Source organism: Corythoichthys intestinalis, chromosome 22, assembly GCF_030265065.1.
Source record: "Corythoichthys intestinalis isolate RoL2023-P3 chromosome 22, ASM3026506v1, whole genome shotgun sequence".
Lineage (NCBI taxonomy): Eukaryota > Metazoa > Chordata > Actinopteri > Syngnathiformes > Syngnathidae > Corythoichthys > Corythoichthys intestinalis.
In genome coordinates this window covers 2,168,000-2,190,133 of record NC_080416.1, presented here as the reverse complement: position 1 = coordinate 2,190,133, position 22,134 = coordinate 2,168,000, and the positions used below count along the sequence as shown (strand labels likewise).

The window sequence follows — 22,134 nt, the reverse complement described above, 5'->3', positions numbered from 1 at the left end:
CTAAGGGCAGACAATGGCTGAATCATTTTTGCACATTGACAGCTTTGTCAGCTATCCAAATGAGCTCTATTTAAAACAAGTGTATATGATCTCATTCACTTACAGTAGCGCTGTGACAAATAGATGAATTTAGCACTTGAGTTCACTTAGGATTAAATCAAAGCTGCTCGCTAAGAAGCCAGACAGTCCACGTCTGACAGTGAACCACTCAGGTTTCAGCCTTCTAATTGTCAATAGAGCCTTTCTTGTAAGGCCAGAAAACCCCTCGAGCTGTTGAAGGTCATTCATGGCTACTATTACAGGTTCTTACATTCAAAGCAGTCGAATGGCGGTCGGTGGTTGCGAGGCTCTCGGAAACACAAAGCAACACATGAAAGCTAAAGACACATCCGTGACGCGATACACACCAAAAGCAAAATTAGCCGTGAAAACTGGGAAAATGACTCCTTGCTGAACTTTAAATTTCCACCCTATCCCTCTCGAGGTAGAATTTCAGGAGGTTCCCATGGTAACCAATACCGAATTTGAGGCGCTGGCTAATCTTCATCACTGATTGTTGTAGCTGCAAATCTCAGCTACTTTAGTTTCCGCTGCTGAAGCTAATACTTCTTTTGAAGACACAATGCTTTGTTCCTAAGCATATGTACAGGTACGTACAGTGGTATGAAAAAGTATCTGAACCTTTTGGAATTTCTCTCATTTCTGCATAAAATCTCCATCAAACGTGATCTGATCTTTGTCAAAATCACACAGATGAAAAAACAGTGAATGCTTGAACAAAAACCACCCAAACATTTATAGGTTTTCATATTTTAATGAGGATAGTAAGCAAACAATAACAGAAGGGGGGGGGGGGGGGGGGAATTAAGTGAACCACCACATTCAATATTTTGTGGCCCCCCTTTGGCAGCAATAACTTCAACCACGTTTCCTGTAGCTGCAGATTAGTCTGGCGCATCGACCAGGACTAATCTTGGCCCATTCTTCAATACAAACCTGCTGTAGTTCAGTCAGATCCCTCGGTGGTCTGGCATGAATCGCTGTCTTTAGGTCATGCAACAGCATCTCAATGGGGTTCAAGTCTGGACTTTGATTTGGCCACTTCAGAACGTGTATTTTGTTGTTCTTAAACTATTCTGAAGTTGATTTACTTATGTGTTTTGGATCATTATCTTGTTGCAGCATCCATCTTCTTTTTAGCTTCAACTGTCTGACAGGTTTTCCTGCAAAACATCTTGATAAACTTTTGAGTTTATTCTTCCATTGATGATTGCAAGTTGTCCAGGCCCTGAGGTAGCAAAACAGCCCCAAATCATGATGCTCCCTCCACCATGCTTCACAGTGAGGATGAGGTGTTGACGTTGGTGAGCTGTTCCATTTTACCTACACGCATGACGTTGTGCGTTACTCCCAAACAATTCAACTTTGGTTTCATCAGTCCACAAAATATTTTGCCAAAACTTCTTCGGAGTGTCCAAGTGCCTTTTTGAGAACATTAAACCAGCAAAAATGTTTTTTGAGTCCTTCCAAGAAACCCATTCTTGGCCAGTTTTACATATAATTGATGTGTGCACAGAGACATTGGACTGTGCCACTGATTTCTGTAAGTCTTTAGCAGACACTCTAGGGTTCTTTTTTACCTCTTTGACTATTCTGCGCTGAACTCTTGGCGTCATCTCTGGTGGACGGCCACTCCTTGGGAGAGAAGCAACAGTGCCAAACTCTCTCCATTTGGAGACAACTTCTCTGACTGTCGATTGATGAACATCCAGACTTTTAGAGATGGTTTTGTATCGTTTCCCAGCTTTATACAAATCAACAATCCTTGATCGCAGGTCTTTAGACAGCTCTTTTGACCGAGCCATGATGCACATCAGACAATGCTTCTCATCAAGACATTTCTTATCAGGTGTGTGTTTTATAGTGGGCAGGGCAGCTTTAAACCACTCATCAGTGATTGGACACACATCAGACTTAAATTGTTTAGTAAAAATAGGTTTCAATTGCTCTTTAAGTCTCCTTAGGTAGAGGGCTCACTTACCGTATTTTTCGGACTATAAGTCGCAGTTTTTTTCGGAGTTTGGCTGGGAGTGCAACTTATACTCTGGAGCGACTTATATGTGAAATTATTAACACATTATTATATCATTTCACTTGTTATTTGGGTGTTTTGGAGTGACACTGATGGTTTGTTAACTTGTTACCATGTTCTTTGTGCTATAGTTATCTGAATAACTCTTAATAGCTATGTTACGTTAACATACCGGCCACGTTCGCATTTCGTTGTTCATGCATCATGTACATTATCATACTGTACACTTATTCAGCATGTCTCTATTGCATTTGTATTCTAAATTGCCTTTCAAGATGACATATCTGTTCTCTGTTTTGGATTTTATCAAGTAAATTTCCCCCAAAAATGGGACTTGTACTCCGGTGCGACTTATATATGTTTTTTTCCTCTTCGTTGGGTTTTTTATGGCTGGTGCAACTTATACTCAGGTGACAGGCAAACCTATAAATGTTTGGGTGGTTTTAGTTAACGCAGACACTTTTTTCATCTGTGTGATTTTGACAAGGATCAGATCATGTTTGATTGTGATTTTATGCAGAGACGAGACAAATTCCAAAACTTTTTCATACCACTGTACATATTATTATTTGACATCAAGATTTTGTTTCTGAATGACTGGGGATGAACTATAGACCGAGTGATCGCTGCACCTACAGAACATGAAAATATGGCGGGAGTCCTTTGTCTGTCTGGTATATTCCCCTTAACAGGAGTATGGCTAGCATTGGAGAACTGAAGATCTCAGCCTGTCTGCTACTCTTGCTGACCTCTCCTCAGCGGGATCATCAATTCCCCTTCACACAATTCACACGGAACGCCGAGTTATTCAGGGAATATAGGCCAACTTGTCCTTGTTTTGACAACCTTCCCCAAGAGCATAAGGGGCATACCGGTTCCAGTGGCTAGACTTCAGAAACAGACATAAACGGTCACTAATAGAAAATGTCTTGGGCATATATCGCAGTCTGTTTGCTGTCCAATTTTCTTTAATTTTTTTTAAATACAAACATGACTGGTTAAATGTTATGAATGGGATCAGTGAAATCTAAATTCATGATTCATTCATTCATGTCCCCAAATCAACAGTAAATGAAAAGATATCAATAGGATGTGTCCCCCAAATGTCCCCGATTCCATTGACGCATATGGAAGTCGATGCCATTGACGGCCATGGACGTCCAAAATTTCCAATTCATTTTCAATGGAATTTACTTGGTTTACTGTCATTGACAACCATGTTTGTTGATTCCATTGATGCCACTGTATTTGGATTCCATTGACGCAAATGTACGTCGATGCCACTAGCGGCCATGGACGTCCAAATTTCCCATTCATTTTCAATGGCAAAAAAACAAATGTCCCCAAATCAACAGGAAATGACAAGATATCAATAGGACGTGTCCCCCAAATGACCTGATATGACCAGGACACACCCCCCACATGTCCCCAAATGACCTGATATGACCAGGACACGCCCCCGCATGTCCCCAAATGACCTGATATGACCAGGACACACTCCCAAATGTCCCCACAAGACCTGATATGACTAGGACACTCCCCCCAATGGTCACCAAATGACCTGATATGACTATGACACGCCCCCCAATGGTCCCTAAATGACCAGTACGCGCCCCCCCCAAATGTCCCCAAATGACCTGATATGACCAGGACACACCTCCAAATGTCCCCACATGCTCTGATATGAGTAGGACACACCCCCAAATGTCTCCAAATGACCTGATATGACAAGCACACGCCCCCCAAATGTCCTCAAATGACCTGATACAACTAGGACACGCCCCTCAAATGTCTCCAAATGACCTGATATGATTAGGACACGCCCCCCAAATGTCCTCAAATGACCTGATATGACCAGGACATGTCCAACAAATGTCCCCAAATCAACAGGAAGTGACCTGATATTGTCCCCGAAATATCCCCAAACCAATCTGGACGGGGTTAAGATCTCAGTCTGTAGAGCCACACAGCAAAGACCCAGAGTAAATTCTCCAGAAATTGCACTTTCTAGTTCAAAATAATATATTGCTTTTCCTGCTAAATGTGTATTATCATCACACAGTTGTCATTGTCTTTGTAGACACTACAATATGTGCTCGCCCGTCTATGTTCATTCGAAATTGTTGGAAACCTTTATGTATTTTTGGACAAAAACTTTTGAATTTTACAGACAGAAAGATTTTGAGTAACTGTTGACTAATACTAGACAAAATTGTGGCTTCATACCTCTGAGTTTGTACAACTCTCCATTTACAGAGCTGACAATGAACATGTGCGGAGCCTCATCACTAGGATTCACCGTGGCACCGATCAAGGGGAGGGACCCTCGCGGCTTCTGGCTCCTTCCCTGCTCGTTGACATAGTACAAGAGTAGTCCTGAATCTGGATCCAATACAAAGTACCTGGAAAGAAGTTATCAAGAAACTGGTTACAAGGATAAAAAAAAAAAAAGAAAACTTATGAAACCGAGGCTACACAATATGTACAGTACATGTATATGGCGGGAAAACACCGACAAGACTGAAAAAAGCAGTTTCTGCTCTTGCACTCCTCTTTAAAAGAAACTGCTGTATTTTAAGCCAAAACAACTGTTGTGTTTGATAGAACAATATGTCTATATGCTGCCATAGAAGATTCATGGCACATGAAGCCCCCGAACTATTTTTAATTTGCCCGTTTTACCCTGGAAACCCCCGTTTACAGACGTCACGCAACCGTTTTTGTTTCAACCCAGCCATTAAAATAAGGTAAGTAATTATATTTATTATTCAAAATGTCTGTCATTTTTAGCTTAGAATCATTAATTGATGTCTAGTCTTTAAATTTAAAAAAAAAAAATTTAAAAACGACTTTAAAAAATTATTCTCTCGCATATTTTAAACTTGTAAACAAATTAAGTCACAATGAAAAAAATGGCGTCTGTAAAAAAGTCACGGATATCTACCTCATAACTATCGCTAAATTGTATTTTTTTGTTACAGTCGCATTTTCCCTGATATGTTAGGATGACAAATAATCGATCCAAACAAAGAAAAATTGAAAAAAAAGTTTAAAAGGGTAAATATATGAAAAAGAAAATCTCGACCACTCCTTGATGTCTGCGATTTCTGCATCGCAACCCTTGTTATATGAACATGTTTCACCCATAAAATCCCCCCCAAAAATCCAGCTATGGGGATTCACAGCTGTGTCTTGACACTTGATGATACATGCTATATGCAGTTTTTGGATCGAAACAAGGTAAGTACGCGATAATATCTCGTTAAAGTTGTAGCGTCTGTAATTCTGCTCTTGCGTGCTCTCACCTCCAGATAGCGTTTTGCTGTTTAAATTTTTTTTTTAAATGCCATCCTGTTCAAAATTTGTCTTCCCACAGAAAATTGAGATTTTAAGCTTTCAAATGATGTGTCACACATGCATATCGGACAATTTTGAAATTTGACCAAATTGGGGGTCTCAGAGCGGAACGTCAAGTCACCTGAGTGTTTTCCGCCATATATTTAAACAAATTTGGCGCAATGGATAAAATGCCACCTTTTCTTCAAGTAGAATAGAGGAAAATTCCGAGTAGAAATACTAGAAGTGCTGCAGAAACAAATCATGCACAACCACAATCTAAGATGCGAGTCATATGGTTTTCACTAGAGATGCCGATCGATCGGGTCCTATCACGTCATTTTCAAAGTATCGGAATCGGCAAAAAAATATCGGCCATGCCTTTTTTTTTATATATATTTTTTTAATTAAATAGTTTTCTATTTGTATTTAATGTTACAGACATAATATGTTACACTCATCCTGAGTCTTTAGGTTTAAGGTAGGGTTATCAAATTTATCCCGATAACGGCGGTAATTTAAAAAAAAAAAACATGTATCACGCTAAAATATTTAACGCAATTAATGCATGCGCTGCACGACCCACTCACGCATTGTGGCGCTCAATCTGTAATGGCGCCGTTTTACCTATATAGAGAGATAAAAGGCACCGTAAAATGAGTAGAGTGATTTTTGGCAGCCTTTGGAGCCTTTTTTTAATTGGCTAAAGCCTTACAATCCCTCTCCCTACGATTATAAATATCATAGGAAGCAATGTGGGGAAGCAAGGTAGCATTTGACCTTTTTCTTAACACCTTATGTTATTTTCCATTGCAGAAAAGATATATCAATTGGTAGCAATACGCACAGTCATGGTTCCACTTCCCATCATGCATTTGGGCATGGCTACAGTATCATTTACTGAAAGCTCAACAAATACACTAGATGGCAATATTTAGTCACAATATACAAAGTCACAAGTCTTTCTATCCGTGGATCCCTCTCACAGAAAGAATGTTAATAATGTAAATGCCATCTTGAGGATTTAGTCAAAATAAACAAATACAGTACTTACAGTGTATGTACTGTATGTTGAATGTATATATTCGTCCGAGTTTTATTCATTTTTTTCTTAATGCATTGCCAAAATGTATATGATCTGGAAAAATTATCGGGAATGATTGGAAGTGAATCGGGAGCAAAAAAAAAGCAATCGGATCGGGAAATATCGGGATCGGCAGATACTCAAACTACAACGATCGCTATCGGATCGGGAGCAAAAAAGCATGATCGGAACAACCCTAGTTTTCACTTATATCAAAGAGTTAGGAAGACCACAGGTTTCCCTTTTTAGTGTTTGCTCACAAAGCATCAATCCAAATCTCTGGCTTGCACACTTGAGGTGTAGATGTTCAAAACACATGCCTCGCTAAGGATGTCATTTCCAAGACCTGAAGAGGCATGGGTATGATTTAGCACTTTTAAAGCAGAGCTTCACCTATGTATTTCTGCTGACCTATCCATACTTTTGTATAGAAGACTGAAGGAACAGTAGACGTCCTTGTCCTCTCCTTCTCCCCTCCATTTTCTTCCTTTAGCTAAAACTGATAATCAATGCTCTCCCTCCACATTCAATTACGGTCGTGATTTGCAATCCAGTCTTGCATCATGGTTGCGTGAAGTGCTGGAAGACATCCTTTTACACAATGCTTCTTTAAAATGCATTTCCACCTAAGGAAGTGGTTCTTAACCTTGCCAAAGGTATCGAACCCCATGAGTTTCACACGCGCATTAACCGAACCCTTAGGAATTATAAAAAAATCTTTTTTTTTTTTGCAAATTCAAAATCGATATATATAGTGGGGCAAATAAGTATTTAGTCAACCACAAATTGTGCAAGCTCTCCTACTTGAAAAGATCACAGAGGCCTGTAATTGTCAACATGGGTAAACCTCAACCATGAGAGGCAGAATGTGGGGGAAAAAAAACAGAAAATCACATTGTTTGATTTTTAAATAATTTCTTTCCAAATTAGAGTGGAAAATAAGTATTTGGTCACCTACAAACAAGCAAGATTTCTGGCTGTCAAAGAGGTCTAACTTCTTCTAACGAGGTCTAACGAGGCTCCACTCGTTACCTGTATTAATGGCACCTTTTAATTCATTATCGGTATAAAAGACACCTGTCCAAACTCCAAACGTCACTATGGCCAAGACCAAAGAGCTGTCGAAGGACACCAGAGACAAAATTGTAGACCTGCACCAGGCTGGGAAGACTGAATCTGCAATAGGTAAAACGCTTGGTGTAAAGAAATCAACTGTGGGAGCAATTATTAGAAGACTGATAATGTCCCTCGATCTGGGGCTCCATGCAAGATCTCACCCCGTGACTTCAAAATGATAACAAGAATGGTGAGCAAAAATCCCAGAACCACACGGGGGAACCCAGTGAATGACCTACAGAGAGCTGGGACCACAGTAACAAAGGCTACTATCAGTAACACAATGCGCCACCAGGGACTCAAATCCTGCACGGCCAGACGTGTCCCCCTGCTGAAGCCAGTACACGTCCAGGCCCGTCTGCGGTTCGCTAGAGAGCATTTGGAAGATCCAGAAGAGGACTGGGAGAATGTGTTATGGTCAGATGAAATCAAAATAGAACTTTTTGGTAGAAACACAGGTTCTCGTGTTTGGAGGAGAAAGAATACTAAATTGCACCATACCTACTGTGAAGCATGGGGGTGGAAACATCATGCTTTGGGGCTGTTTTTCTGCAAAAGGACCAAGACGACTGATCTGTGTAAAGGAAAGAATGAATGGGGCCATGTATCGAGAGATTTTGAGTGAAAATCTCCTTCCATCAGCAAGGGCATTGAAGATGAGACGTGGCTGGGTCTTTCAGCATGACAATGATCCCAAACACACAGCCAGGGCAACAAAGGAGAGGCTTCGTAAGAAGCATTCCTGGAGTGGCCTAGCCAGTCTCCAGATCTCAACCCCATAGAAAATCTGTGGAGGGAGTTGAAAGTCCGGGTTGCCCAACGACAGCCCCAAAACATCACTGATCTAGAGGAGATCTGCATGGAGGAATGGGCCAAAATACCAGCAACAGAGTGTGAAAAGCTTGTGAAGAGTTACAGAAAATGTTTGGCCTCCGTTATTGCCAACAAAGGGTACATAACAAAGTGTTGAGATGAACTTTTGGTATTGACCAAATACTTATTTTCCACCATGATTGGCAAATAAATTCTTTAAAAATCAAACAATGGGATTTTCTGGGGGGGGGGGGGGGTCCACATTCTGTCTCTCATGGTTGAGGTCCATGTTGACAATTACAGGCCTCTCTAATATTTTCAAGTGGGTGAACTTGCACAATTAGTGGTTGACTAAATACTGATACTGACAGTGATTCAATCAGTGTTTATCTGAATTTCTTCTAATACCGCATTTTATAATCCAGTTTGCAAGTTACATAACATAGATTTAAATGTGTCACACATACAATGCATCCCCACGTCAGTGATTCCCTCTGGAAATCCAATTTCTGGAAAGGCTTCCTTCATTGTTTTGTTCAAATACTCTATCTCCCGCAATGCTGGGGGAAAAAATTGGATCAAAATATTGAATATACTTTTTATGTCCTCTTCTGGAAAAAAATCCAAACTGCCATCTTGTCCCAATCCTCTACCCATATTTCAGATTTTCAGCTTTCTTCCACTTTATTCCTCATTTTAACCATTATATTTTTCTCTGTTTTAACAAAAACATGCTTGAATCCAAACTTAATTATCTTTGGAGGTCCCTTCCCTTCATGATTCTCTATTAACAAGGGGGCCTGGGATGCTACAACATGTCTTTATGTTCAAAAATAAATGGAACACTGCATTAAAAACATTTTTCAATGTAAATTGGATGACATATAGAGTCAAAGCTGGGTTTTAGCCAAGCCACAAGTCCTCCATCCATCCATCATCTGCTGCTTAATCCGGGGTAGGGTCACGGGGGCAGCAGCTTTAGCAGGGAAGCCCAGACTTCCCTCTCCCCAGCCACTTCAACCAGCTCTTCCGGCAGGATCCCAAGGTGTTCCCAGGCCAGCCGAGAGACATAGTCTCTCCAGCATGTCCTGGGTCATCCCGGGACCTCTCACCAGTGGGACATGCCCGGAACACCTCTCCAGGGAGGTGTCCAGGAGGCACCGAACCAGATTCCCGAGCCGTCTCAGCTGGCTCCTCCCAATGCGGATGAGTAGCGCCTCGACACATAGTTCCTCCCGGATGACCGAGCTTCTCACCATATCGCTAAGGAAGAGCCCGGACACCCTGCGGAGGAAATTCATTTCGGCCGCTTCTATCCTGGATTTTGTCCTTTCGGTCACGACCCGAAGCTCATGGCCATAGGTGAGGGTAGGAACGTAGATCGACTGGTGAATCGAGAGCCTTCTTCACCACTACGGACTGGTGCAAAGTCTGCATCACTGCGGATGCTGCACCGATCCGTCTGTCGATCTCCCGCTCCCTCCTACCCTCACTCGTGAACAAGACCCCAAGATACTTGAAGTCCTCCACTTGGGGCAGGTTCTCATCCCCAACTCAGAGAGGGCACCCCACCCTGGGGTGGGCTTGATGAAGCCAACAGCACCACATCATCTTCAAAAAGTAGAGATGTAATGCTGAAGCCACCAAACCGGACCCCCTCAACACTTCGGCTCGCCTAGAAATTCTGTCCATAAAGTTATAAACAGAATCAGTGACAAAGGGCAGCCTTGCCAGAGTCCAACCCTTACAGGGAACGAATTCGATTTACTGCCAGCAATGCGGACCCAACTCTGAATCCCGGTCATACAGTGACCAAACAGCCCTTACCATGGGGCTCGGTACACCGTACTCCCGGAGCACCCCTCACAGGACTCCCCCAAGGCACACGGTTCGAACGCCTTCTCCAGATCTATAAACCACAGAACTCCCATGCACCCTCGAGGACACTGCCGAGGGTGTAGAGCTGGTCCACTCTTCCACGGCCGGGACGAAAACCACACTGCTCCTCCTCCCAAGATTCGACTTCCCGACGGACCCTCCTCCCCAGCACCCCTGAATAGTCACTCGGTGTCCCCTTTCCCCTCTCCCCTCTGGGGAGGGGCTATTTTTCAGCTGCAGCCTCCTGACTGTCCGGACCCCTGGCTGGATGGACGTCCTACCCCCGTCTCATCTGGCTAGATGGACCTCTTCTTGTTCCTTTACTCCACTGCATCTTTACGTACTGTAACTTCGCCTGCTAATTCCCATTAGCAGTCCTGGGGCTTCCTGTCTATCCGTCCTGGGACTGGATCTCTCCTGACTGTGGTACTCCCCAAGGTTTCTCATTTTCTTCCAAAGACTCTGGAGTTTTTCCTTGCCGACATGGAGGGTCTAAGGATGGGGGATACCCAGAACTTGAATTTATTTATTCATCTTTGTTGCTTCATTTGCTGTTTCTGATTGTGTACCACATTGCCTCTGCAAAGCCCTTTAAGACAACGTTGTTGTGATCCAGGGCTATACAAATAAAATTGAATTGAATTGAATTGAATTGAATAGACTTTCCCAGGGAGGCTGAGGAGTGTGATCCTCTATAACTGAAACGCACCCTCCGGTCCCCCTTCTTAAAAAGGGGGAACACCACCCCGGTCTGCCAATCTAGAGGCACTGTCCCCGATGTCCACGCGACGTTGTAGAGGCGTGTCAGCCACGACAGCCCCACAACATCCAGAGCCTTTAGGAACTCCGGGCGGATCTCATCGACCCCCGGGGCCTTGCCACCGAGGAGCTTTCCAACCACCTCTGTGGCCACAAGTCCTCAAATTGGCAATTCGAGTCACATAATCACCACCTCGCCACTCCAATATTGAGCAGAAATAACTAACAAATTAAAAATGCATCCTTTACAAGCTTCATTTTTACAATTCCCTTGAAAGAATGCAGAAAACCTCAGTGTAAAAATGGATCCCTATTCAGGGTCTTGCCAGTCCATGAGGATGGCGTGTGAATGTCCACCTCAGCAAATCGGTGAACAATCTGCCTGCGTCAGTTACTCAGCCCTATCTTTTTAACGCACGCACATACACAAGTCTAATCCTATGTTCGGTCAGCAGAGAGGGGCCTTTTACTGTTGACCCCTCCAGGCAGCCTTGCCTTTGCAGCTAAATAAGAGTTGGAGGCTTTTAACATGATGGATGATGCTAAACACAAAGCCATACGTTCAGGCTCATGTACAGTATAACAGAGCTGAAAATGCGGACCTATGCGGATCATGTGTAATTTGCATTTCTGACCTTTAATGAGATACAGCAAAAACCTGCTAAATGACTTTGAAACAAGAGATGCTTCTGTATACTTTTCCTAAAAGTCGATTCAAACATACATTTGGGTTTATTAAAGAGCTCAATTTAAGTGTGACATTTCATTTTTGTTTTTATGTTCTTTATTTTATTCAAATCTCCTCTCTAGCTTTGAAACAGATGATTTTATTTACTCTCCTCCAATATGACTGCATAGTGATATCGGCATTCAAAGTTAATAATGTTGCTATATAAGCTATGCATGTTTTCATAAGCTGTTTCTTAACATTTTGGACATATGAGCGGTGGTGGCGGTCACAATGCAGAATGGCAGCTTTTCTTCTTTCTTTGCTTTGAGTGCAAACAATATGAGTGGTGAGTGGAATGTTTTGAGTGGTGATTAACAATGGGGGTGTATTTTGACTCGATTGATTCTGACTTGGGTTAACATTGCTACGGAGCCCCTAAAAGGACATCGACAGAAATAAAATCAATTTAAACCATCTGGTGTGCACCTGTTTGTTTAAAGGGAACCACGGACTTAAAGACTTGTAGGCTGTAATAAGCCGCATTTGTTCTCTTTTATTAAGATATGTTATTAGAAACATATAAAATATTGCCATTGATTTTGAAATCTATAATATTTAGTACATGTTTTGACCCACGGACCCACCCATGTTTTGCGCGCACAATGCACGTCGGGGGTGATGACGCAGTTGGGCTGGACTGGGAGAATAGCTGTGCTAGCTAGCAAGCAAAGCTAGTGTGACGACTGGCATGATTTTGTCACAATCTGCTGCTGGTCAGATTGTTTTGTTACAGAACTGTGGGGTGCGTTCCCAACATCGTACTTGCATCCAATTCCATTTTATCAGCAGTGTCTTTAAACCGATCCTAGGCGGGTTGCCAAGAAATTGACTTTCTGCCATTTGACTGTTTGTGGTTGCATCCATACTTTGTTTTTTAGTTCGTCTACCTCTCACAGTGGTTTTCCCCGATTTGTTTTTCTTTTAATTGATCCCGACCTACTGCCACGGACCCTTTTTTGTCTCCCCATTTCGCAATCACGTGTTTTTTTTGTGTGTGTGTGTGTGTGTGTGTGTGTGTTCAATAACAGGTCCGTGCAGAGAGCAGGTGCTCATAGATCAAAAGGGGCACATTAACAAAAAATTAATACAACAACATAACTTCCAATTTAACCAGCTTTACAGTATAATTGGCTGTGACTGTGACAGACTTTAATTGGGAAGGGGGAACAGTGAATAGAAATCAACACTGTCATCAACACTTTCTGGCTCTGACTCAGTCGGTCTTTGCCTCTTTTCATTCTTCAACCTCCATATCAAAGCTTCCTTACTCAACTTGTAGTTCATCTGAGAACAAATCAAATTAGGTGTTCACTGAGCCACCATCGGCACAGTTTTTCCTCATTTCAACAATTTTTCCTCCACACATGACGTGTGTTACTCCCAAACAATTCAATTTTGGTTTTATCAGTCAACAAAATATTTTGTCAAAACCTCTGTGGAGTGTCCAAGTGCCTTTTTGCGAACACTAAACGAGCAACAACTTTTTTTTTTTTTTAGCTTCCTCCGTGGAGTCCTCCCATGAACACCATTCTTGGCCATAGTTTTACATATAGGTCATGTGTGCACAGAGATATTGGACTGTGCCAATGATTTCTGTACGTCTTTAGCAGACACTCTAGGGTTCTTTTTGACCTCTCTGAGTATTCTGTACTGAATTTTTCCCAGCTTTATACAAATCAACACTCCTTGATTGCAGGTCTTCAGACAGCTTTTTTGACCAAGCCATGATGCACATCAGACAATGCTTCTCATTAAGACAATTCTTGCCAGGTGTGTGTTTTATAGTGGGCAGGGCAGCTTTAAACTACTCATCAGTGATTGGGCACATACCTGTCTTAATTTCTTTGGTAAAAATTGGTTTCAATTGCTCTTGTAGTCTCAAGCAGAGGGTTCATTTACTTTTTTGGCGGAACTTCGGCTTTAATTTACTGTTTTTATAATATTTTTAATTTAAATATGTATAATGTTTCCATTTTTGTGCCTTTCGGAACAAAAGTAAAATGCCATTGCTCGGATTGGGCAGGCATGTTGTCTTCCGGGCTGAGGAGGTTGTTGGAGTCAAAGTGCATCATTTGCTGTCGCTTTGTAAATATGCACTGCCCCCTAGGGCCTGGCATTAATACTACATCGTTTTGATGCAGAATTGCGGCATTGGTCGAATGGAGACGGAACCATATAGATGCAAACACCATGTAAACAGCCCCTTAATTTGTTTTGGTAAAAGAATGGTTTCAATTGCGTTTTTAAGTCTCCTTATGCAGAGGGTTTACTTACTTTTCCCTTTTCTGTCATTGTTTGCATGCTATCATCATTAAAATATGAAAACCTATAAATGTTTGGATGGTTTTAGTTAAATCACTGTTTTTTCATCTGTGTGATTTTGACTAAGATCAGATCACATTTGATAGTGATTTTATGCAGAAATGTGAGAAATTCCATAAGGTTTAGATACTTTATCATACCACTGTATCTACCTACTGATGATCCATTTCAATCACTTACACAACATTATCAACACTTGACAGCGGCAGAGCTAGGGCCACCTACACAGCAGCATATTTAGCTCCACTTTGGTTTGTTTCTTACCAACACACAACCTGCCCAGTACTTAGAATACACTTGTCATTTGAAAACTAGCTGATGACTGTAATTATTCCAACACTCTGCAGGTATTTCTATTCATAAATGTTGTGGATGATTCGATAAACATGGCACAAATAATCTACTCAGCAAACAATTTGAGATTAAAATATGTTTAAAATAGTATTTCTAGTTTCGAAAGCTAATACAATTCAAATTTAAGTGCACTTGTCCAACTATTTGGCATTCCAGTACTTTTTGAAGAATGCAATGAAAAGGCAACTGCTCTAAAACTTTGATTGTTGATTATTAACTATTGATTGGTTTGAAAATGATTAATTTTCCTGGGGGGATAGTGCTCGTTTGTTAAAATGTTACCATCTCGGCACTACAGGCTTTTAAACTTTGCTTTTTTAGTATATGTTTAATGATTGTTTAAAATTATAATGCTTATTTCAACCCCAAATATGATCATAATTCAACCTGTTTTAATCAAATTATGCTTGGATTTTGTTTCTCCATTCGTACCACAGAAGCTCAGTGCAGAAAGCTTTTTAAACCTTCCTTCTTAGCAACCAAATCACAATAAATTGAACTTCACAGTTGCACAAAAGTGTCAACTTGAGTTATTTGGAAATAATTCTCTCTGCTTTTCCATTAAAACACTCAGTATTGGTGTCATTGTGAGCAAAGTAAATCAGAACGTGGCAGGGAGTGAAGTCATAAATGCTGCATGAATCACGCAATAATGCACTGCTGGGATGTCGACGGTGGCACAACCGCAACGTTTACTCGTTATGAGAGTGTCCGCGGTGCTTGAAAAGAAATAGTATCAATTAGGGTTGAACGATATTAGAAAAAAACTGATAAACAGTGTTTTTTAGCTTCTAATATTTTTTTTTTTCAAATAAAATGGGACCTTAATGGAAAAAAAGAGAAAAATCCAACCTTCAGTACAAGAAGTGCATTCATTCAGTGGGGAAAAAATCCCACATAAAGAAATAATTATTTGACATCAAATAATGTGTGTCACAATTATTAGCACCCCTGGTGTTAATACTTTGTACAACCCCCTTTTGCCAACAAAACAAGGTCTGGGGACTGAGATGGCCATGGGAGGAGCTTGATTTTGTGTCTGGTGAACCATTTCTGTGTAGATTTGGCCATATGTTTCGGGCCATTGTCTTGCTGAAAGACCCAGTGACGACCTATCTTCAGCTTTCGGGCAGAGGGCAACAGATTTTGATTTAAAATGTCCTGGTATTTCAAAGCATTCATGATGCCATGCACCCTAACAAGGTTCCCAGGGCATTTGAAAGCATAACAGCCCCACAGCATCACTGACCCACCCCCATACTTCACAGTGGGTATGAGGTGCTTTTCAGCATGCGCAGCTTTCGTGGCACGCCAAACCCACTTAGAGTGTGTTTTCCGAAATTTCCAGGTTCGCGGTGAATCAGTAACAGGCACACTTTTGCAAAATAGACAATGTTTATTGATTAGAAATGGCAGAATAAATGAGATTTATTGATTACAAACCCACAAGAGCAAGCAAACAAGTATCAAAAACAAGCATAACGAATGGCAACAATGACGCTAGATTAGAGTTTGTCAATCCCAGACTCCCCGCGTTTCCGTTACAGCAAAACAAAGTGTCCCTTAGCAATGACAATCGCTTACCGTGACAAATGAGCGGGAGCCAACGCTCCGGTAAGGCAGCGAAGGAACAAAGCCAGGCGATCCGTACGTGACCCGCTGGCGGACTTCACGGGTCACCCGGAAATGTCCGGTTTTTGTAGGGAAGCGCCCCGCGGAGGCGAAGAGGCCAACCCCCGTCCCCGAGCGGCGCGGCCCTGCCCAATGACAAACATTAAAGCTACTTTTGGTTCAGCCCCTTTGAAAAAGGGCTTTTCACATGGGACAAATGAGCTGTGCTGCAACAGATGCAACAAATGGTAAATATTATGGGTGCAAAACAAGTTATCTCGTGTGATTCCCTTCTAGATATGGGACCCAGGCGTGTAACTATGGGACCCAAGCGTGTAATAAAACAATACTATGGTGCAAAACAAGTTATCTCGTGAGATTCCCTTCTAACTATGAGACCCAGGGTGAATGTGCTAATGTTAGGGAATCTAGGTCACAGAGGCAATCATACATAATGTGCTAATGTTAAGGCACGTAATATTTTCCCCCATCAGAGTGTTTATTGCGAAAAAGCTCAATCTTGGTCTCATCTGACCAAAGCACACGGTCCTAGTTGAAGCCCCAATACCGCTTGGCGAACTCCAGACGTTTGCGTTTATGATTGTGAGTGAGGAAAGGTTTTCTCCGTGCATGCCTCCCAAACAGCTTGTTTGTGTGTAGACAGCACCTCATACCCACTGTGGAGTATGGGGGTGGGTCAGTGATGCTGTGGGGCTGTTTCGCTTCCAAAGGCCTTGGGAACCTTGTTAGGGTGCACGGCATCATGAACGCTTTGAAATACCAGGACATTTTCAATCAAAATCTGTTGCCCTCTGCCCGAAAGCTGAAGATGGGTCGTCACTGGGTCTTTCAGCAAGACAATGGCCCGAAACATATGGCCAAATCTACACAGAAATGGTTCACCAGACACAAAATCAAGCTCCTCCCATGGCCATCTCAGTCCCCAGACCTTGTTTTGTTGGCAAAAGGGGGTTGTACAAAGTATTAACACCAGGGGTGCTAATAATTGGGACACACATTATTTGATGTCAAATCATTATTTCTGTATGTGGGATTTTTTTCCACACTGAATAAATGCACTCGTATTGAAGGTTGGATTTTTCTTTTTTTCCATTAAGGTCCCATATTATTTGAATTTTGAAAATTATTAGAAGCTAAAAAACACATCTTAACCAGGGGTGCCAATAATTATGGAGGGCACTGCAGCTACTTTTTGAGGGTTTGCGATATATTGCCATATTAAAACTAGAAGAATTTCGACCACATGACTTGAATAACTCTGTTTGAGAAGACTTTGGTTGACTCACCATTGCCATATTGTATTCATACAGTGGTATGAGAAAGTATCTGAACCTTTTGGAATTGTGATCTGGTCTTAGTCAAAGTCACACAGATGAAAATACAGCGTCTGCTTTAACTAAAACCAACCAATCATTCATAGGTTTTCATATTTTAATGAGTATAGTATGCAAACAATGACAGGGTGGGGGGGGGGGGGGGGGTAAGAAACTGAACCATCACATGTAATATTTTGTGCCCCACCCCTTTGGCAGCAATAATAATAATAATCAGATTCTTGGGATGTCTGGCATGAATATCTGTCTTTAAGTCATGCCACAGCATCTCAATGGGGTTTAAGTCTGGACTTTGACTTGGCCGCTCCAGAACGTGTATTTTGTTCTTCTGAAACCATGCATTTTTTAATGCATTCATAATTTAGCTTATAGGTATATTTAGACTTTTTTTTTTTTTTTTTTTTTTTTTTGAATATGTGTCTGAACCATTTGTTAAGAGCATTGCAAAAAATATGTTAGCATTTTATAGCATTTAAGCTAGCGGACTTTTTTTATATACCGTTTGAGGCTCAGCTCAGGTATTTTAATTGAATTTTTCATGTTCGTTATCCGATTACTCGATTATTCGAACTTACTAGCTAACTAACTAAAATAACCGATAGCTGCAGCCCTAGTTGCTTTAAAGTTTTCTTTTTCATGCAGGGTATTTCTTCGGACCTGCATCAAATGCTCGACTCAAAGTTACACTCTTGTTTCTAAGATTGTTCTAAATAGGATTATAGAAAGTTGGAAGAGGTGGCAAAAGTACTTTAAAAAACAGCAGTTGTGTTTACTGTTTTAGTTGTTCCTTTTAAAAAATAACAAAAACGGCGCATTAAACCTCACTTTGTGTTTTAAATTGAAATAACTCCCCGCCCCCTCCCCTTTTAAGTGCAACGTGGCCAATGCTACTATCTACATGGAGCCATTCATAAAAAGTCAAACTAATACCATGTGACGTTTTATTTACCTGTTTTGCCAGCCTTGAATGAGGTTGGTATATTTGCTAAGAACTCCTTCCAACTGTCGCCTGCGACCGAGCTGTTGCGGCGAACTGGTACTGTTCCCCAAGAAAGCCCCCCGGCTGCCTCCTACCCCCGCGGGGACGCACTGGGAGCCGGAACCGGGGCTCGGCGAGCCCGTCCAACCGCCGGGCTTTCTCGACGTGCTTCGCTCGCAAGACGAAGAGTTGCTTCCGTGGTGTGGACTGCTCGGCGTCTTGTCCATGCTGCTAACGGGACGGCCAAGAAGAAGAAGCGGAGGAGGGGAAGGGGATGGAGCCCGAGCAGCCGAATTTCACCACCACATCGAAATAAAGCAAAAGACGGCACGAACTGGAAGCGAAGGCTGTGGACGTGTCGTGAGCGCGTCGTGACGTGGATGCGAGCGACCCCCGCCGCGTGTGAGAAGCGACATCTTCCTCGGCGATGTCGAAAACCCCTCGGTCGTCTCTAGTCTGCAGTGTGTGACACCGCTACACTGCCAGCCAGCGTTCTCCGGCACCAGGACACGCCCACTCGAGCCCGAACCCGGAAGTTACACTGCCTTGTGATCTCATCATCGTATGAAAATTGGATTACAGCCAAAGTTTGGCTGCCAGCAGGAGTTTTGCTAGTTGATTATTCACGATTGAGACCATTTTATCTGGAGTGAAACTATGAAAGACCTGCTTTGAGCTTCTCTCCGAGCTGTTTCAAATCTTAAATCCTTCCTCATTCATTCTCTCTATGCAACATGTCATCATGTTGATTGTAAAGCCTCGCAACAAAGACGGACATCAAAGGTTTATTTCAGATATTTTCATAGAAATTAGGAATACTTTTTTCCACACGTTGCCATTCATAAAAAATAGCTATTTCATTTTTTTCCCCTTCTTTTTTTCTGTGTTGGTGTGTGTATACGGAGTTTGTTATTGTCCATTAGTACTGAGGGTGCAACGGTTCAGTTAGCCCACGGTTCGGTTTGAACCTCAGTTTTGGGATCACTGTTTCGGTTCGGTTTGCTTTTTGCATTTTTTTAAAAAACTTTTTTAAACTGCCTTTATTTTGCTTTGAAGAAAATGAAATAAACACTTAAAATTAAGGATGTCCTGATCCATCGGGTCCAATCACGTCATTTTCAAAGTATCGGAATCGGCAAAAAAATATCGGACATGCCTTTTTTTATATTTTAGGGCTGTCAAACGATTAAAATTTTTAATCGAGTTAATTACAGCATAAAAATTAATTAATCGTAATTAAGCGCAATTAATCGCAATTCAAACCATCTATATAATATGCCATATTTTTCTGTAAATTATATATATATTCTGTTAAATAATTTGTTGGAATGGAAAGATAATACACAAGATGGATATATACATTCAACATACGGTACATAAGGACTGTAGTGGGCATTTCACTCTACTGTCATTTAAATCTGTCTATGCTGTCCTCACTCCGAAGTGTCTACTTTTTCCAAAGCTAGACAGCTAGTGAACGACGCCTTAATAATCAGACTTCTTCCTTTTTCATCTGATTTATTAATAAAATGGCCTCAAACCACTGTCCTCTTTAGACTGTAGTGAAACTACAAAAAAAAGTACACAAGCATTGCATTAGCAACAATTTTGACAGCCCTAATATATTTATATTTTTTTATTATCGTTTTCTAACTGTATTTAACGTTACAGACAAAATGTCTTACACTCATCCAGAGTCTTTAGTTTTTGGCTTAAAATCAAATTTATCACATTAATGGCGGTAATTATTCATTCATTCATTCATTTTCCATGCCGCTTATTCCTCACGAGGGTCGCGGAGGTGCTGGAGCCTATCCCAGCTAACTTCTGGCAGTAGGCAGGGGACACCCTGAATTGGTTGCCAGCCAATCGCAGGGCACAAGGAGACACACAACCATTCACGCACACACTCACACCTATGGACAATTTAGAGTGTTCAATCAGCCTACCATGCATGTTTTGGGGATGTGGGAGGAAACCCACGCAGGCACGGGGAGAACATGCAAACTCCACACAGGAAGGCCGAAGCCCGGGATTGAACCCTTGATCTCAGAACTGTGAGGCAGACGTGCTAACCACTCAGCCACCGTGCCGCCTAATGGCGGTAATTAATTTTTTTAAATTAATCACGTTAAAATATTTAACGTATGCGCTGCACGACCCACTCATGCATTGTCGCGTTCAATCTATAATTTGATTTACCTATATATAGAACTAAAAGGCAGCGTATAATGAGTACAGTGAATTTTGGCGGTCTTCGGAGCCTTTTTTTAATTTGCTAAAGCCTTAAAATTCCTCTCTCAACAATTAGAAATATCGTGGGAAAGCAATGTGAGGAAGAAAGGTAGTAGCTGATCATTTTCTTTACACCCTATGTTATTTCCCAATGCAGAGAAGATATATCAATTGTGCCAATACGCACAGTCATGGTTGCACTTCCCATCATGCATTTGGGCAGAACAGTTAAATGGCTACAGTATCATTTACTGAAAGCTCAACAAATACACATGATGGCAATATTTAGTCACAATATACAAAGTCACAAGTCTTTCTACCCGTGGATCCCTCTCACAGAAAGAATGTTAATAATGTAAATGCCATAGGCCAAAGGATAGCTTGTTGAAACAGGAGAACGTCATTGTCAGTCACGTGACTCACGTCGATAAAAAAGCTAAAGCTAAGCTTAGGTCGGCTCGTTTTTTTCGTCTTTTTCAGCCTTCGACACTCAAGCCATCTCTTTAACTGAAAATTTTTATGTTCTTCCACATCTTTGCCAGTGAATTTAGCACCAGGCACATCATTTTCGAGAGAATTGGTAGGTTTAACTCTGTAAACATCTCCTTCGTACACGATTTCCATTCATTTCCTATTAGGGACAAATGGTGGCTTGTCCTTACTTAGCAACTGTAGCTAATGTCATGAATATTAATGAGCAGAAGTGACGTGTTGCTTGCGGTACGCCATTTATTCAGACTTGAGTAAGTAACGCACCGCTTTTGACCGTCAGTAACGATAACGGCGTTACATAACATAATAACGTTATGTTAATATAAGTATATCAGTAGCCGTGTCCTTAAGTCTTTCTGATAGTTTTCCCCTGACCTTTTTATTGCAATAATATAATGAAAGCCTGAAATTATGGCTTTTAGTTTTGGCCACCCCAAGATTTTAAGTGGCCCCATCTGGCCACCCCTATGAAAAATTTCTGGAGGCGCCACTGGTCACGGCGAAACTATGTGCTTCCATTTCATAAATGTCGGGGAATACGTTGTTGGAGAAATATGTCCGCGAGGGAACAATGTAACGGGGGTCAAGCGTTGCAAATAAATTAACGAAGAACTTGCACAATAGGTGGTTGACTAAATATTTATTTGCCCCACTGTATATGCAGTGCAGCTGTGCATCACTGCAAAGTAATAGCTGTAAAATACCCCTTTAGCCAAAGCCACACCTTGATTTAACTTATCGCAAAGACAACAGTGTACACAATGACATGTCAACAACCAGGATTAAAAGACTTCTTTAATGAATAGCAGACAGAGAAGCATCGCGGGCTATCAGAAGAGACAACGGCTGCATTGAGCAATCCGAGGCTCGCCTCCATGAATCCCCGCAAGACACTTAACGGCGCTCAGATAGATTCCCGCCGCTTGTCTGCTGAGGCAGCCTCAAAGCCGAGATCAATACAGGAGAGTAAAAAAAAAA

At 41.7% G+C, this 22,134-nt stretch overlaps 1 protein-coding gene across 1 annotated transcript in view; it reads right to left on the bottom strand.

The window, feature by feature from the left end:
- Positions 1 to 19,130, bottom strand: part of LOC130910602 (oxysterol-binding protein-related protein 10) — an 84,280-nt gene extending 65,150 nt beyond the window's left edge. Inside the window, exons 1-2 of the mRNA XM_057828048.1 lie at positions 18,400 to 19,130; positions 4,319 to 4,494 (exon numbers count right to left, since the gene is read on the bottom strand). Of these exons, the coding sequence (XP_057684031.1) occupies positions 4,319 to 4,494; positions 18,400 to 18,656 (433 nt within the window). The 5' untranslated portion in view covers positions 18,657 to 19,130. The remainder of the gene's footprint in view (positions 1 to 4,318; positions 4,495 to 18,399) is intronic.
- Positions 19,131 to 22,134: the final 3,004 nt, after the last annotated feature.